Source organism: Chiloscyllium plagiosum, chromosome 14 (assembly GCF_004010195.1).
Source record: "Chiloscyllium plagiosum isolate BGI_BamShark_2017 chromosome 14, ASM401019v2, whole genome shotgun sequence".
In the NCBI taxonomy this organism is placed as follows: domain Eukaryota; kingdom Metazoa; phylum Chordata; class Chondrichthyes; order Orectolobiformes; family Hemiscylliidae; genus Chiloscyllium; species Chiloscyllium plagiosum.
Genome location: NC_057723.1, coordinates 38,847,425 through 38,865,575, shown reverse-complemented (window position 1 = coordinate 38,865,575; position 18,151 = coordinate 38,847,425). Strand labels below are relative to the sequence as shown.

The 18,151-nt window shown below is 38.7% G+C and overlaps 1 protein-coding gene across 3 annotated transcripts in view; it reads left to right on the top strand.

Annotated features, from left to right (window-relative positions):
- The first annotated feature begins 418 nt into the window (after positions 1-418).
- Positions 419-18,151, top strand: part of pfdn1 (prefoldin subunit 1) — a 36,129-nt gene continuing 18,396 nt past the window's right edge. For all 3 annotated transcript variants that reach the window (XM_043703647.1, XM_043703649.1, XM_043703648.1), the window contains exons 1-2: positions 419-525; positions 2,805-2,971. In XM_043703647.1, coding sequence (XP_043559582.1) covers positions 493-525; positions 2,805-2,971 — 200 coding nt within the window. In that variant the 5' untranslated portion in view covers positions 419-492. The remainder of the gene's footprint in view (positions 526-2,804; positions 2,972-18,151) is intronic.

Below are 18,151 nucleotides of genomic sequence, written 5' to 3'. Positions count from 1 at the left end.
TTTGCCTTTCCAAAGTGCAGCACCTCATATTTATCGAAATTAAACTGCATCTCCGATGTGACTTTTCTTTAGAACTTGTGAACTTCCTAAGCAATAATTTCTGACTCCAAACGTTAACCCTGTCCTTCTACCCTCAGGTGCCACCAGAAGTCTGAGGAAGGGTCACTCGATCTGAAACGTTAACTCTGATTTCTCTCCACAGATGCTGCAAGACCTGTCGAGCTTTCCCAACAATTTCTGCTTTTGTCACTGGCAGAACTGCTGAGTTTGCTTTCTTTTTAAAAAAAGTTCAGACTTCCAATATCGGAAGTACTTTATTTTATTCGATAAAGTGAAATCGGAAACCTGTGTCCTTCAAACATATTAAAGGGGATAAGAATGAAAAGCTTCACAGATGATGGTCCACATTAAGCTCACTCACTGCTGCTACTACTGCTCACCGCCGGGATTTGGGGGAAAGGTGCGGCCTGCGCATGCGCTCACCCTCTAAAGATGGCAGCCCCCGTGGATTTGGAGTTGAAGAAGGTACATGGGGTTTCAGGAGCTTCATGGCCGCGTGTTCCTATTCTGTTTTGATGACTGATCGCTGTCTTTAGCTTTCTTAGAGTGAAAGGCATATGTTGGGGAGGATTTTGTCATTGATTCGTTTTCGGTGGTTATTAAAAATGTGTAGTTGGTGCAGGCCCGGCTGCGGTGAAGTCTTGCCCACCCTGTCGAGTTGAAAGTCTGCCATGTGTGTAATCCGTAGACAGCAATAACACCATTTCTGACTTTGTTTTTGGAGTGAGATGTTTCTAAGTGTCTAAGAGTACAATATTTTATCGCTTCCCGCTTACTGTTGAAAAGCACGTTTTTCTTCATGTCAGATCTTACCTGTTGTCTAAATGATTATTGTTTATATTTAATAGTTTAAAATTTTGGAACTACACGCAACAGTCAATCAGTGTGAATGGTATCTGGAAGATAAATATCTATCGTTTTGTTTGGGTCTCTTCACGAGTTGTTTAACAGTTTGTGTAAATGTTCAGTTTTTAATTCCTTAAAGTGTTTTGTAATATTGCTATTATGTGGAATAACAAGATAATTTTATATTTTTGTCTATTTATCTCATGCTCATCATGATTCATTCGGATAACTAATTCACTTTAAAATAAGCTATTCAATGATCTTGGTGCTTGGAGGATTATGCAACAATAATTTACTCAGCTGATTTATTTTTAAAAATACTATTTAGGATGAGGGTGACACCCAGAAGGCTGTATTCACTGTTCATTCCTGGTTGCCTGAGAAAATGGTGGCTTTTGCCTAGCATTGCTGCAGTCAATGGTACATTCCCTGTAGTGTTATAGGGAGAATTCCAAGATATAACCAGTAACAGTGATGCTTTATGTGCATTAGGATGATGTGTGACTTAGCAATAGTGCTTCATTTGTTTTTTTTTTGGCTCTTATGGTAGAGGTTATAGGTGTCAGACTGCTCTCAATGTAATTATGATGGGATGCTGTTATGCAATCTGTAGATTGATCTTACTGAAGCTATGTAGATCGAGCAGGTGGATATGAACCCCAGTGGCTAGGGACTCATTTAGTGGACGGTATTGTGATTTAGTTTGAGTATCATAGGTGTGTTATAATAAATGGCTTATAGAGTAAGCATAAAATTTGTGGGCACTGACTGGATTATATTGCAACTGCAATAATAATGTCTGACTTACAGTATCAAATGCATCAATTCTATATATATTAGCACAACCAACCACTGATGACAAAGTTAAATAAATAAATCTCTTTCAGCTTTTTCCCACATTCTGTTGGGTCACCATATTTTAGTGTTAACCAACCTATGGGATTTGACAATTGGTTTTACAGCTAGATGCCCTTCCTGCCACTCACCTTCCTCATTCTGGGTCTTGGGGAACTCAGCATGGCTGACCAGGCAAACTCCTACATCTTAGCCCCTGCCTTGAGCATATTGGAAGGATTAAACCTTGTTCTTTAAAACTGCATATATCTGACCATTATTACAAGCCTTTAATCTTGGAAAACCAAGTAAAATGTTGGAAAGACTTAGCAGATCTGGCATTGTCTGTCTGTCTGTCTGTGTCACTCACTCACACAGACACATACACTGAAACCAGTATTTTGAATTTCGATTGACTGTCCTTAATTTAGACATTAAACTGTTCAAGCTAATACATCCCTAATTTAATTAATGTGTATTAAAACTCTAAATGTATATCTATGGCTCTTCTATTAATTGACATTATCTCTTGAGAAATAAATATCTCTTCTTACTTAGGTTCGTCAACTCTTGTATGTTTAATGTATTTTTAAATGATTAGTTTTACTTTCTTCTCACCATACCTCCTTCTGGAGTTGTAGTTGCCTCTCAATGAATGGCATTGATGGTCATTGTATCAATAAGGCTATTTTACTGCAGGAGCATTATGCATTCCATTGAGTGATCTTCTGTAGTTGTCTGGGATAGACAATTCCAAAGATTCGCCAAACTCTTAGCACTCGTGTTTTTTTAAAACTCAATGGCTTCCCCCTTTTTTTTTGTTTGTTGTATCCCAGTCCTAGACTCCCCAACTAGGCAAATGCCTTACCTGCATGCACTCTGTTTATCTCTTTAAGTATTTTGTACCTTTGTTTTGAGTTTGCTTCTCATTCTTCAAACCTTGAGAGAATACATTGCTAGATAACGATTCTATAATTAACTGTACTGTTAATAAGTTATGTTAACTTTGACTTGTAAAATTAATTACAGTCACACTTTTAAAATTTATTCCTGTATTCTTTCAGGCTTTTGCCGAATTGCAGTCCAAGGTACTTGATACACAACAGAAGGTGAAACTTGCAGATTTGCAAATTGAGCAATTAAATAGGACCAAGAAACATGCACATTTAACAGATGCAGAAATATCTACAATGCCAGAAGAAGCACGCATGTATGAAGGTGTTGGTAGAATGTAAGTAAGAATTTTGTGATCTCCTAGAATGAAATTAACAATCGAAGTTTCAGCTATCTGCTACTTTTCTGCATCTTTCTAGAAGTTGGCTCCCCTTATGTTCCTTGTTCTGTTTCTGAACCAAGAACCCAAGTTCATCTGTACTGCTAAGAGGAGGATAGGGATTGTGTGACAGGAATGGGAAAAATGAGAATGCCATTTACTCCCATTCTTGCATATCTTCTGGTGGAGAGCAGAATATTTGCAGTCTTCTTGATAATAGATATATTTAGGACAAACAGAAGAAAATTATAATCTTATAGCTGTATAATATAATGGAATTAGTAAACATGACCATGAAGTTGTTGGTTGTTGCAACATCCCACTTGGTTCACTCATGCTTTTTGAGACAGCGATCTGCTGTTCTTATTCTATAGTTTATGTGTTGCTCGTCTGACAACATTGTGTGTGACTATTGAACTGTCTTCTAAAGTGATCTAGAAAGCTAGTGAGTGATATCATATCACCAGAAAAAGAAACAAATTGGATGCAGTGCTTTGTTAAGATGTGGGTGTTGAATCAAGGCACAGCAAAGACTTAGCCAACCCACTTCATCCTTCAGAGCTCTCCTCACTAACATCTGTGCATTGGTGCCAAAGTTGTGAGAGTTGTCCACACACTAGTCAAGCTACAGCCTGTCATAATTATACTCATCTACAATTTTACACCTCAGGCTCTTCACATTACCATCTCTGAATATATTTTGTTCCACTGACAACACAGTTCCTTGGATGTTTGCGGGCCATTCAAAAAAAGAGAATAATCTTGAGTTCTTATTGTTTACTCCAGAGCTCAAAAATCCTCCAAGGTTTTAGGTCCAATATGAGCAAGTAGACCTTTTTCAATACCACTTATTGTTGACAAATCAGCACGTGGAAGAAGCAAGGACAGCTCTAGGTAGGGGAATCTGAAATGTGCAACAACAAGGCTGATTAATACTGAGTCCCAAAGGACTTAAACGTCAGAGGGGATTTTCAGTAGATCATGAAAACTGGAGTTTAAGGGGATAACTTAAGACCTTAACCTTTTCTGTGGTCATGTTGTTAGGGAGTCACCCACAGTGCAATCTTTGTAGAGACCAGATACTGTCTGTGTCCTGCGAGCCTGGTCCATTGTGTAGCCATTAGCCCTATTCTAAATTGGATTGATTAAGAACAGATCCAACAGCTCAAAGCTGGTAAGTCATTTGATGCTGTGGTCCAATTAAATCTGTATTGCACCACAAACTGTGACCTTTTGCTTTGGCATGACCATGTCTCTTCTATCATCATCAAGCCAAATGACCAATCTTGTTTGAAGAGTGCAGATTTAGCATACCAAGAACAGGACCATACATTTCTGAATTAATGTACCAACCAGCTAACTACAGTGCATGGCTAATAAGAACAAAATCCGCATGCTATAGACAGTGCTAACTGATCCCACAATTGACTATCCCGATCAAAGCTCTGCAATTCTATCGTAACCAGTTGTGAATTATGTCTTTTATTAAGCAACTAATGAGAAGATTAAAAACCACAAACATCCTATTTTAAATTGTGTGGAGCCCAGCATGACAGTTGGAACTTGAAGCTATCTTCAGCTAATGGTACTGAATGGATGGTTGTTCTCAGCATGACAACCCTGAGGTTCCCATCACATTCCAGTCTTCAACTAATTATATTCATTCTACTTGACATCAAGACACTGGACAGAGCAATTGTATGAACCTTGACAACATTCAGTATTAGTGTTGAAGGAATGTACTGTAGAAGTAGGCATAATCACTCTTATTGCCTGATAATGCATATTGTTGCCTAGGTAAGTCACATTCACAAAGACCGAGATTGACTTGACCAACGATCAGATTTGTCAATTTGCTCCCAGCCATCAACAGGGTGACAGAAGGAATTGTTAACAATGCTATCAAATGCATTACATACTTCGTCGTATGTAACTTGTTATAAATTTACAATGAATTGATAGTCAGTTTGGTTTCGATGGGTATCACCAGTTTCAGACTTCATAAAAGCTGTGGCCTGTTCATTGGTATGGGCTGGATTACAGAGGTGATATTGAAGTAATTGCTTTTGATATCAAGACTGCGTTTAGCTACTGACTGTGTCACTAAAACTAAATTTAGATGGAATCATGGGAAAACTTTCCAGTGGAGATGTGAATAATACTCAGTGTAGCAGAAAGTTATGAGATAAAATGTCTTAAGTTCCCTTTTGTCTTTTGAGTTGTTGTCCGATCTGGTGTAGCACCGGGCATTTGAATAGACTTTCTTGACTAAAGATGTTGGGGAGATAATTGGAATAAAACGCAGTCACACCTGTAGTTCTGCATTGCTGTAAGTTTGTCTGTATGTATCTTTTGAAAGGAGAATCAGCTTGACTGCAATGTGTAATGCTCTTCAATTACTGTTACTTATGATCTGAGCTCATAAATGATATATGGCCACGTTGGTGAGGTTCTCCACTCATGGGGGTTGGGGATAGTGTTTCATTGGTAAAAATACTTCAAGCTGTTGAAATAATATCGGCTCAACCCTGAGATTAAGCACTATTTTAGTATGTGCTGGAGTGTGTTGCCCTGGAATGTACAAAATCATATCAATTACTTACTCAAACTTGTTCAATTCTTTTTCACTGTGTGCTATGGCTAATGGGGATAGTTCATCGTACCCCAGTTGGGTACAACGTGTTATGCTTGTACCAATCAATTTGGCGATAAGTGGTATTAAGATTATCTTTTTAACTAATGTAAAGGACGCAATATCTTGGTGATATTTCAATTTTCTGAAATATAAAAAGCATGAAAGAATTTGTTTTGATTTGTTCATGAGACCATTTATTGCTTATCCCTTGTTGCCATCGAAAAGCTGGGTAGTGATCTCCCTTTACTCATACTGCCGTAGAGAGGGAGTTACAGGATTTTCACCCAGCGACACAGAAGGAATGGCAATATATTTCCAAGTCAGGATATTGAGTGGTTTGGAGGGGAACCTGCAGGTTGTAATGTTCCCAGCAATGTTTCTAGATGGTAATGGTCTTGGAAAATATTCTCTAAGGAGCCTTGGTGCTTTTCTGTGGTATAACACTTTTTAGATAATGCAAGTTGTTTCTCCTGTGTGTTGGTGCTGAAGGGAATGAGAGTTTATGGATGTGATGACAATCAAATGGACTGCTTATGTCCTGGAGGTGTCAGGCTTCTTGTTATTGGAAGTGCACTGATCCAGAAGCAGGGAGTGTTCCATTGCACCTTTGTAGGTGGCATACAGGCTTCTGAGTGTTAGGAGGTGAGTTATTTATTGAAGGTTTCCGAGCCTCTGATTTGCTTTGGAAGCCACATTATTTATATGGCCAGTCCAGATCGGTTTCTGGTCCAGGGTAGCCCCTGGGATGTAATATGGAACTTAGTGATGGCTGTGCCATTAAATGTCAAGGTATCATGGTTAGAGTCTCTCTTGTTGGAAATAGTCATTGCCTGGTAATTGTGTGGCGTAAATGTCACTTCTCACTTTTCAGCCCAAACCTGGATATTGTGTGGATTACTCTGCCAATAATCATGGACTGCTTCAGTGTCTTGAGGGGTTGCAAATGGTGCTGAACATTGTGGAATCATCAGTGAATATCCCCACGTCTGAGTTTATGATAGAGGGAAGATTATTGCTGAAGCAGCTGAAGATAGGTTTGGGATTTGGAGACATTCTTGACAAACTACTGCAGAGATATCTTGGAACTGAAGTAACTGATCACCAACAACCTCAACTATCAGAGTTTTCCCTGATTCCTATTGACATCAATTTTTGTGGGGTTCCTTGATATATTTGAACAAATGTGATCTTGATGTCGAGGGCAGTCACTGTCAACTCACCTCTGGAATTCAGCTATTTTTTTTGGCCATGTTTGAATTAAGGCTGTCATAAGGTCAGGAACTGAATAGGAATGGCAGAACCCCACTCTATCAGTGAGCAGGTTATTGCTCAGCAAGTGCTGTTTGGTAGCACTATTGATGACATCCTCTGTCACTTTACTGATGATCAAAAGTAGACTACAAGCATTAACTAGCTAGCATTAATTTATCCTGCTTTTTGTGCACAGCATACACCTGTCCAATTTTCCATATCTGAAATGGTTAAATGCTAGTGTTCTAGCTGTCCTGCAGCAGCTTGGCTCGAGGCACGGCAAGCTCTGGAGCACAGCTATACATGGAATGGTGATGTTCGGGACATCTGGAGGAGGCAAAGATCAATCGTCCACTTGCCACATTCAGCTGACTCTTGTTGCAAATGCTTCAGCCTAATTTTTTTTTCGCACTAATGTAATGGGCTCCCTCCAAATTGAAAATAGGGTTACCTGTGAATCCTCCTCCTCCAGTGACTTGTTTAATTGTTCACCACCATTCACACAATAGATGTGGCAGAAGTACAGAGCAAGACCTGACATGTTGGTTGAGGAACTGCTAAGCTCGTATGTTACTTGCTGCTTATGGCTGTTTGTCATTGCAAGTTCTCAGGTTGACATCTCATTGCGTGATGCTGCTCTTGGCACACCCTCCTGTATTCTTCACTGAAACTTGATGGTTAGGGTAAAGTGGGCCAGGCTAAGACTTTGCAGATTGAGTGTGATTTTGCTGCTGCTGATGGCCCACTGTGCCTTTTCGATGTTCAGTCTTGAGTTGCCAGATCTGTTCAAAGTCTATCCTATTTAACATTGTGATGATGCCACATAATGTGATGGAGGGTGTTCTCAATGTGAAGATGGGATTTTGTCTTCAGAAGCACTATATGGTGGTCACTCTCACCAATACTCTCTCGCAAATTGGTGAGGATATGGTCAAATATGTTTTTCCTTCAAAGTTTGTGCGAAGATTTCCTTCTTGATGGTTCCCTCACCACCTGAATACCAAGTCTAGCAGTTATGTCCTTTAGGACTTGACAAATTCAGTTATTAGAGTTGCTGGTGAGCCACTCTAGGTGATGGACATTTGAAGTCCCCCATCCAGAGTATATTATGTGTCCTTGCCACCCTTCCTCCAAATGTTGTTCAACACTTATACATTAGCAAGGAAACTTCCTGTTTGGCTAATGATTGACTTGGTGCCCAAATACTCCATAGTAGACCAACAGCTTGTAGACCTACAGCACCTGGAATGCAGTAGTTCAAGAAGGCAACTCATCAGCAACTTCTCAAATGTAGCCAGGAACAGGCAATAAATGTTAGCCAGCCAGCAAAGCCCATATCCCCCAAAAAAATTTAAGTTGAGTTGAATGTTTCCCTCTAAAGCTATCTGGAAAAGCTGTCAGTGTCTACCATTGAAAAGCTATTTTAATAAGACATCTTGTATATGAAACTTACTGTGTGCTAGATTGTTCTATCAATATAGAATTTGGGTTGACATTGTGGCTAAAGATCTGAATGTTTCTGCTATCTGATCTCAGTAAGAGGAGAGGTGAGATGAGCTTTTGGGGAGTTTTAGTACTATGTAAGTATCAGGATCCAAATGACAAAGCAGCCTCAATTTAATGCTCGGTGACAATTATGTTATTTACAAGATTTGGTAGAATAGGATGTTAGGGTGAAATGTTTCTTTGCGTTTGGTGGTGATGCCATTTTTTTGAAATCGTAGAGGAGATTCTGTATGTAATTCTCCATACCTTGGCTGGTCGAATGTTTGATGCTAACACTCAATTTACAACACTTAAATTCTGTCAGTGCCTATCTATATCAGCCCATATCTTGATTTCAGACAGAAAAAACTGAAGGCTTTTCAGTTTCTAACTAAGAAGGTCTGGTTGAAATACTAAAACATTATGAGAGACTCTTAATTGATACCAATCTGGTCTCATTTGAGTACATTGTACTTGGTCTAGTGAATATTTTCTTAATGTTTAATGAGGTTTTTTAGGAAATGGGTAACAGTTCCTTGCTTTAAACTCAACTGAGAATTAAAAAGAATCATAGCAGCATAGTTATTGTCGTCTTTTCCAACATTATCAAAGCATTGTATCCCTTATTGATAATTTACGTATATTTAGCACACAAACAGTGGGAATGCAGAATATTGTCTGTTCAACTAAATGTGATATGAGGCTTCCTCCTAATAGTTTTAGTTCCTGTTTAAAGAATGAGCATGCTGGAAATAAGGATGTGATATTTTGTCTCCATAAATAGTGACGACTAAACCCGGCATAAATAAAAAAAGTGTTCTCAGGAAAAGCCAACTTTTGTAACTGATTTAAGCTGCTGGCTGTTTGTTTAGTCCCATGTGATTTATAGGGAGGATATACTGCTAGACCCTGCCTTATGTCCTATGAAAATTAACAAATTAAAATGTTCTTTGACATTTATAAATGTTTGTTAAATTTATTCTAATTTAGTGTGAAGGACTAGCTTGCATATATTTTAAAGTATAATTACTTTTGTTAAATGGAAATACAAATAGCATAATTCGAAATTGTGTTTGAAAAATAAAGTAACATAACAAAAGCCAAACTACTTGGATGCTTGTCTATTTGATTCTCCTATTATGTTGCCTTTTTACATGATTCATGCAGCTTCTAGAAAGCAACTTTCTTCACTACACTTCACTTCAAAAAGTACTTAAATGACTGAAAAGTGGTAAATAGTGACAAGTCTTTGTTTTTGTGGCTGATCTCTGAGTGTTACAGATTTACAGTTGTCAGATCAATTCACATTGAAGCATATTTCCTTTTTAAAAAGGAACGTTTTGATGGATGTTCAATTAGACTGTGAAAGAAAGAAACAGGCGGAGGAAAAGTGTGCATAAGTGTCTTCCGTCCTTACTGGTTATTCACTATTGAGTTGATTGGGTCATCTCCAGAGAAACACTCTCCTCATTAATAGAAATGGGTGTTAAAAGTGTGGGGAGAAAATAGGGAGTTAGTGAAAGCAGCAGAACATGCAGAGGGATATAGGGTTGCAACAAATGTTACGAAACATAATATGAAGTTGATGTACTTGTCTTCTTCCTTGGCTGTACTCCAATTGCGAATATTCTATTCAGAGAGATGGTTACATCATTTTAACTAAACTAAGAAAATGATGCTTCATTGCATTCATCTGTATGAACATACAATGACTGTATTTGAGGATTGTAGGGTGGGAAGTAGCAAAAGATGGACAGGACTTTAATTTATTGAGTGATAGTGTTCAATTACAATTACAGAGGCAATTACCATATTATATGAAAATTTTAGCGCACATTTTTCAGTTCATAAATATACCATAAACAGTGAAATGCATATACTCTAAATCAAATAAAATGCATATTGAATTTTAAATTAAATGGCCAACAAAATAATGCAACTTCTTTCAGTGGCTTCATTTTTAATACTAGCTATATGTATTAAAACATTTTGTCACTTAATGCTGTGATCTAATTGAGCAAGCAATTTATTTTGATGTAGCTTTATAAATTGAACGATCAATAAGACCACCCAGTCTTCTGGATATTCAGAACTCCAAACTGGAGTTCATCTATCAACCTGTGTGCATATAAATATCAAGTGAGGTTGCAAAAGAAAACGTTCAATTTGAGTTCCTTAAAGTAATGGGGAATAAAAAGCTCAAATACTTAAGGTATCCTAATAGGTCATCAATTTGTGAGATTCATTTTAAGTCACACAGGCTGAAAGATCCCAGGTTTGATAACTGGTCTGTGTTGATTGAATGTTCTTATAAAATGGTATGATAATATAATCATCGTCACTGACCATAGAAGAGAAAGAAGATTGCATCCCTAATTCAGGGACATTGATTGTGACTTTAGTGTCTGAACTATTGTCTTCTCTGAAGTAGAAGTAGTTCCTTAAATAGGTTTTATTTTGTAGGTTTCAGTCTGACAGGTATAATAACAGATTAGAGACATAATTGTTAATTGTCATCAAAAAATTAAACTGTTGAAAGCACAAATGAGGTGCTCTGATGTTTCAAATTAGCCTAGTGTGAAATGTTTTTGTCACAGCTCATCTATTTGTCATTACCTGTAGATCCTGATTTTTGAATTACAATCTGACTAAAGTGTTAAATACACTCAACAGATCGGGCAGCATGGAGTCATAAAGATGTACAGCATAGAAACAACATGTCTATGCCAACCAGATATCCTAATCTAGACTAAATACGGTCAGCTTTAGTTTTGGGTAGATTTACTTTTGTTACAAACATTGAATAACTAACTTCCTGTTTCCATAGGGGTTCCAATGTTTTCGGTTTACATGATTTGTTTATAAATTGTGGTGCAGTGGTAGTGTCCCTTCATCTGAATCAGCAGGCCTGATTTCGAGTCCCACAATCTCCAGAAGTGTATACTAACAATATCTCTGAACAGGTTGTTTAAAAAATGTCTCCCATAAGTTGTTTTGGCAATCATTCCTGAAGAAGGGCTCATGCCCGAAACGTCGATTCTCCTGCTCCTTGGATGCTGCCTGACCTGCTGCGCTTTTCCAGCAACACATTTTCGGCAACAATTAAGTATGCAGTCCTCAATTAACCATTATCTGTTTTGATAGTGTCATGCTCAGTATGTACTCCTTTTGTGTTGTGAAGCTGTCTTTGAGGCCTCTTTCAGCTGTGATTACATACAGGAAGTTGTTGACCAGTGCTTCAGTTTAGTGCAGAACACTGTGACAGCAAAAACTCTGAATGTGAAGGCTTGAACTTGAGTGAAATGTCAGTTAAAAAAATAAGAATCTCACTTTTACTAATTGTCATTTTGATATGTTTAAAAAAAACCTAATGTACCAATCAGAATTATTGCTAATTTTATCTGTTGATTTACCTGCGGTCTAAATTTGGTTTTCCTGTGTCGTGTTTTCCTGTTTCTTGGAGAAACCATTGACAGTATATTCACTGTGTATATTTATTGCTTAGTGTTTTCAGTGCTGTAAAGGCTAGAGTGTGTGGGAAGTTTCAGCATAGTACACATACAAGGTTAATTTTCTGTTGCAAGGGGTCCAGATCGCTTTTTTTGAAAGTAGCCTTTTGCATTGAGTAAAGTGTTCACAGCTCAAATTACAACAATCGAATTCAGGTTTTTTGTTTATGACTGAAACAGGTATAACTTAATCGAATGGTGACTTCTATATTCTTGTATATCCTTTGTTTGTTGTATTATATCTTATTAACTCCATAGTATTGATATATCTTGGCATTACTATATAAAAGGGAGTTGTGCAGCTTTAAGATAACTCAGAAATATTATCAGATTAGGCCCTGCCTGAAAATAGTTGGTCTGCTCCCTTTTGATTGAAGCTGAAAATGCATAAATTAGAAAAATGTTATCATTTATGAAGCTATATTGACCATGCCTTATGTTTTTGGAAAGTGGCTTATCATTTTAGACACAGTCTATTTACCAAACCTGCTAACAATTTGTTGGTGCTACTGAGAAACCACTGAAAGATAGTTTTGTATCTTGTTCTGCTGTTGGTTAGTAAGCCAAATTTGTCCTCCTTTTGCAGATATAAGATGAACTTTCAACATTACACGAATAATGTAAAATAGTTCACACAAGGGAAATTTGATTTTGGTTAACTTGGGTACTTTTATTTACCCTCCATTTTAAAATTTTTTCTATTTACCCGGTCTCCAAACCGCTCATCACTGTGGTTAAACAAACAGGCAAATAAGTTACTCTCCGACTACAACTTGTGTTGATTTTGGCCTTGTACCAGTCAACATATAACACAGCATGATGAGTATTTTTTCTTTATTTTTCCACTTTCCTTTCTGAAAAGGCTAAGTGCTTATTGCTTAGAAAGTAAAACCTACAACTATGTTCATCAGATATGTTTTAACTCCAAAATGCAGCTGTTCTTTAGAATTGATTTTATAAGACATAAGAGCAGAATTAGGTCATTCAGCCTATCGAGTCTGCTCCGCCATTCAATCATGGCTGATAAGTTTCTCAATCCTGTACTCCTGCTTTTTTCCTCTGTAACTTTTGATCCCCTTGATACCCAAGAACCTATTTGATTCTATCTTAAATATACTCTTAGCCTTCTGTGAACACAAGTTCCATAGTTTCACCACTTTCTGGCTGAAGAAGTTTCTCCTTACCTTTTGTTCTAAACGTTATTCCCTTTACTCTTAAGGCCGTGTCCTTGGCTGCTCGTCTCTCCTACCAATGGAAACATTTTCCCAACATCTACTCTCTCTCCAGGCCATTCAATGTTCTGTATATTTCAGTTCCTACCCCGCACCCCCCACCTCATCCTTTTAAACTCAGAGTATAAACCCAGAGTCCTCAAATGTTCCTCATACGTCATGCTTTTCATTCCTGGAACCATTGTCATGAACCTCTTCTGAATGCGCTTCAGGGCCAGAACGTGGTCCCTGAGATATGGGGTCCAAAACTGCACACAGCGCTCCATATGTGGTCTGACCAGAGCCGTTCTAGAACCTCCGAGGTACATCCCTGCTTCTATATTCAAGTTCTCTCAAAATAAATGCCATCATTGCATTTGCCTTTCTAACAACTGACTCAACCTGCAAGTTTACCTTGAGAGAATCCTGGACTAAAACTCCCAAGTCTCTTTGCACTTCAGACTTCTGAATTTTCTCCCCATGTAGAAAATAGTCCATGCACCTCTTCTTCCTACCAAAGTTCATGACATCACAGTTTCCCGTGTTGTAATTCCATCTCACTTCCTTGCCCACTCTTCTAACCTGTCCAAATCCAGCCTCCCTGCTTCCTCAATGCTACCAGTCCTTCTACCTATCTTGGTATCATCTGCAAACGTAGTCAGAATGTCGTCCATTCCTTCATCTAGATTGTTTAATATTAAAAATCGCACAACACCAGGTTTTAGTACAATAGGTTTATTTGGAAGTATAATGTTAGCTGTATGATACTTTGATCTTTTACTATAAATTCTGCGTCTGATCCTGCCCCACTACCTACCTGATGAAGGAGTAGCATTCCAAAAGCTTGTACTTCCAAATAAATCCGTTGGGCCATAACCTGGTGTTATGCGATTTTCAACTTTGTACACCCCAGACCAACACCAGCACCCTCACATCATTAATGTATAAAGTGAAAAGTTGTGGTCCCAACAAGTGAGCCTTTTGGAACACCATTTGCCACTGGCTGTCATCTTGAGAAGGACACTTTTATCCCAACTGTCTGCTTTCTGCCAAACAGCCAAGTTTCTATCCATGCTAGCACCTTGCCTCTTACACCATGGGCCCATATCTTACTCGGTAGCCTCCTGTGCAGCACCATGTCAAAGGCCTCTTGAAGTCCCAGGTAGATAACTTCCTTTGGCTCTCCTTCGTCTAACCTGCTTGTCACTTCCTCAAAGAGTTTATATCATTACTTTTTATTGTTTTCTTTGCTTGCACCATCTTCCAACTAAGAATATGAGTGATTACCTCTATTTTCTGCCTTTGCTAAGTTTCAGCCCTTCAAGATTTTTTCCTCTTGTCTTGCAATGGGGACTGGTCTATGGGCTGTGTATATATTTTCCCTTGTGGACATTCAGAGCATGAGGATTTGGTGATTGCTGGTTTCCAAAAGCTTGCTCAAGTGTAGTCTTCCAGCCATGTACTAATAGTTGTACAGATTTTATATTCAGTTTTCCAAAACTAAGAATATTTGCTGTTAACTTTGTATTTTTTTCCCTTTTCCACAAATTGAAAGTTGCAACAGTGTAAGATGAATTTATGAATGTGATTTGCTACTTCGATGGTTAGATTCTTATGAAGTATGAAAATTGCTATTTACTGCATTGGTAAACTTGGTGACAGAGGACTCTGGCTTGACACATCACCCAGACTCCTGGTCAACAGCAGTGGGATTACCAAGGAAAGAGACACCTTTGAGAATGGAGATTCACCATTGGTCATACTGGTGGCCTAGGTCAATGGGATGAAGTTGTTAACCAAATGCTCCTCCAGACCCTGTAACGAGAAGTGCAGCTTGGAATCCTCTATTCTTGGGAAATCACTAGAAGTTTCATTTCACCAGGTAAGTGACATTAATGGCTTCCTCCTCTCACAAGGTGCATTGCTCCATGTGTCTCTGCCAGCTCCAAATATAGATCAAATCTTCCAATCCATGCTAGAAAGTTCAAAGAGCAGACAGAGAAGTATTGGCAATCAAAAGGCTGTACCGCAAACCGAACCTACAGCCTATCCTGGCCAGGCCACAAGCACTTGTATGTGAGAAAAATGAAGAGGAAGAGCAAACATTCACCAATAATCACGTTGATTTTGTTTAAAATATCACGTTCAATTTTTTTTTTAAATTAGGAAATGTTGAAATGTCAAGGTGGGTAGACTTTAAAACTGCTTAGACAATTTCTTCAATGAATTCTACTGGAGAAGTAGCAAATCACATTCATAAATTTGATGTTCTATGAACAAACAGTATAAATGGGTGCATGATTCCAACAACATCTAGGGATATTGTGTTCATTTCAAATATTCTCAGTTTGTACCAGATCACGGTTCCCAGCATCACAGCTGCCAGTGTTCAATTTGATTCACTACATGTGATATCAAGAAAAGGGTGGAGGTACTGCAAAGACCATGGGCCCACACCCTTAGCCAAAGTGTTCCTGTGGCATCTACCCAATAATGTGAAAAATTGGCCAGCTATGTCTTGTTCACACAGCTGAACAAATCAAACCCAGCCAATTATTATCCCATCAGCCTGCCTTCGATCATCAGTAATGTGATAGAAGATGACCTAAACAGAATAGAAGATTCCAAGCTGCACTTGGTGTTACAGGGTCTGGAGGAGCATTTGGTTAACAACTTCATCCCATTGACCTAGTACACCAGTATGAGTAATGGTGAATCTCCACATTCAAAGGTGTCAAGCAGCCCTCCCTTCTTAATAACTTGCTTACTGATGTCCAGTTTGGGTTTTACAAAGGCCGCTCAACTCCTGACCTGATTACAGCCTTGATTCAAATATGTACATAAGAGATGAATTCCAAACATGTGGTGAGAGTGACCAGAGATGGAAATGTGTTGCTGGAAAAGTGCAGCAGGTCAGGCAGCATCTAGGGAACAGGAGAATCGACGTTTCGGGCATTAGCCCTTCTTCAGGAATGAGGAAAGTTGGTCCAGCAGGCTAAGATAAAAGATAGGGAGGAGGGACTTGGGGGAGGGGCGTCGGAAATGTGATAGGTGGAAAGAGGTCAAGGTGAGGGTGATAGGTCAGACTGGGGGGGGGGCCTCTTTCCACCTAACACATTTCCGACGCCCCTCCCCCAAGTCCCTCCTCCCTATCTTTTATCTTAGCCTGCTGGACCAACTCTCCCCATTCCTGAAGAAGGGCTAATGCCCGAAACGTCGATTCTCCCGTTCCCTAGATGCTGCCTGACCTGCTGCACTTTTCCAGCAACACATTTCCATCTACAATTATGCCAGACAGACATCAACTTCCTCCCACTCTTTCTCATTAACCCATAAACATAGCTTTCAATTTGTTTTCCATGAGTTCATCCATAACCTCCTTAATTGCATCCATGTTATTTGATACCTTATAGTTGCATATTCCATATTCTTGACACACTTTGGTGCAGAAGTTTCTCTGGAATTCCCTTTTGGCTTTTTTTGCAACCATCTTACATGAGCAGCTCGTGGTTTGTTTCACTCGACTCCAGTCGGAAACATCTTCTGTATGTCTATCCTGTCAAATCCCCAGTTCACTCTAAAGAGTGACTGGTTACCTCTTAAGTCTTTAGAGTGAAGGAGGGGATTTATCAGGATAAAATACAGATGATTCCAAAGACGCCACTACCCCAACCTCAATCTTTTTGGATAGTTCGATAGTTTCCTTACTGTACTGTTAGATCATTATTTTCTGTTACTCTAATGCCATCTTTTCTGAACCTGAATAATTACCTTTATCAAAATGTTTTTGTTGAATAATGAATTAGTTTTTAAAATCAAAACTTAGTATCACTTAATTGCTAATTTCTTATGTCATTTTCTCTCCTTTTTTCAATACTGGTGGTATCTTGCAAAATAGACATCAGCAGTTCAACTTTCGCAGTAGAAAATAAATTGTTTTCTCAAATTGAGCAAATTGTGTTTCTGGAGAATGGGATCCTTTCTGTTCAGCATCAAGCTCCCTCTACATTACTCCAAGTTTGTGAAGGGTCAAAGTGTGCATCAGATAGCCAGAGAAAAGCTTTAGCGACCTTTCATTCAATGAGACAAAAATTCTATAGGTTTTAACATTGTGAATATACAAAATAAATTGTCCTCTTGATATCTACAAATTGAACATTACTGAAAGAATGTGAAATTAGTGTGCAAAATGGTAACTGCGATACTAAAATAACACTGAGAATCATTGCATGTGCAGTACAGTTGGAGATATCAGAATCTAGACAATACTATGCAGGCAGAAGGCAATGGTCTGGTCAATGCACTACAGCATTTTAAAATTTTTTTCAGCTTTGCCTCCTCCTCCTGAACCTGCTGACTGATATGAGATGTAGTTTCAACACACCAGACATTCCTTTTTTTTTTGATCGAGCGTGGGTGTTGTTGACAAGGTCAGCATTTGTTGCTCATCCAGAATTGCACTTGAAATAGGTTTGCATGAATAAACTGACATATATATTACCAAGGTATTGTCAGCTGAATATTCTTAAAACTTCACTGAACAGTGAAGCTGTAGGACTGAATTTCTCTTCTAAGATCAGGAACACAGAAGCAAACCATCAAGCCCAAGTACCACAAACAAAATCAGAAATCGCTGAAAAGATTCAGCAGGTCTGACAGCATCTGTGGAGAAAAAAGTTAACCATTCAAGTCCAGTGACCCTTCTCCAGAATGCTGCTAGACCTGCTAAGTTTATCCAGCAATTTCTGTGTTTGTTTCGGAATTCTAGCATCCACTGTTCATTGATTTCTTTTTCAGCCTAAATGCCAGCCTGGTTTAGGTCAGAGCAGGAATGAAACAGATTTCTGTTGTGTAGCTCAGTTTCTCCTTCATAGAACAATACAGCACAGAACAGACCCTTCAGCCCACGATGTTGTGCCGAACATTTGTCCTAGATTAAGCACCCATCCATGTACCTATCCAATTGCCACTTAAAGGTCACCAATGATTCTGACTCCCACAGGCAGCGCATTCCATGCCCCCACCACTCTCTGGGTAAAGAACCTAC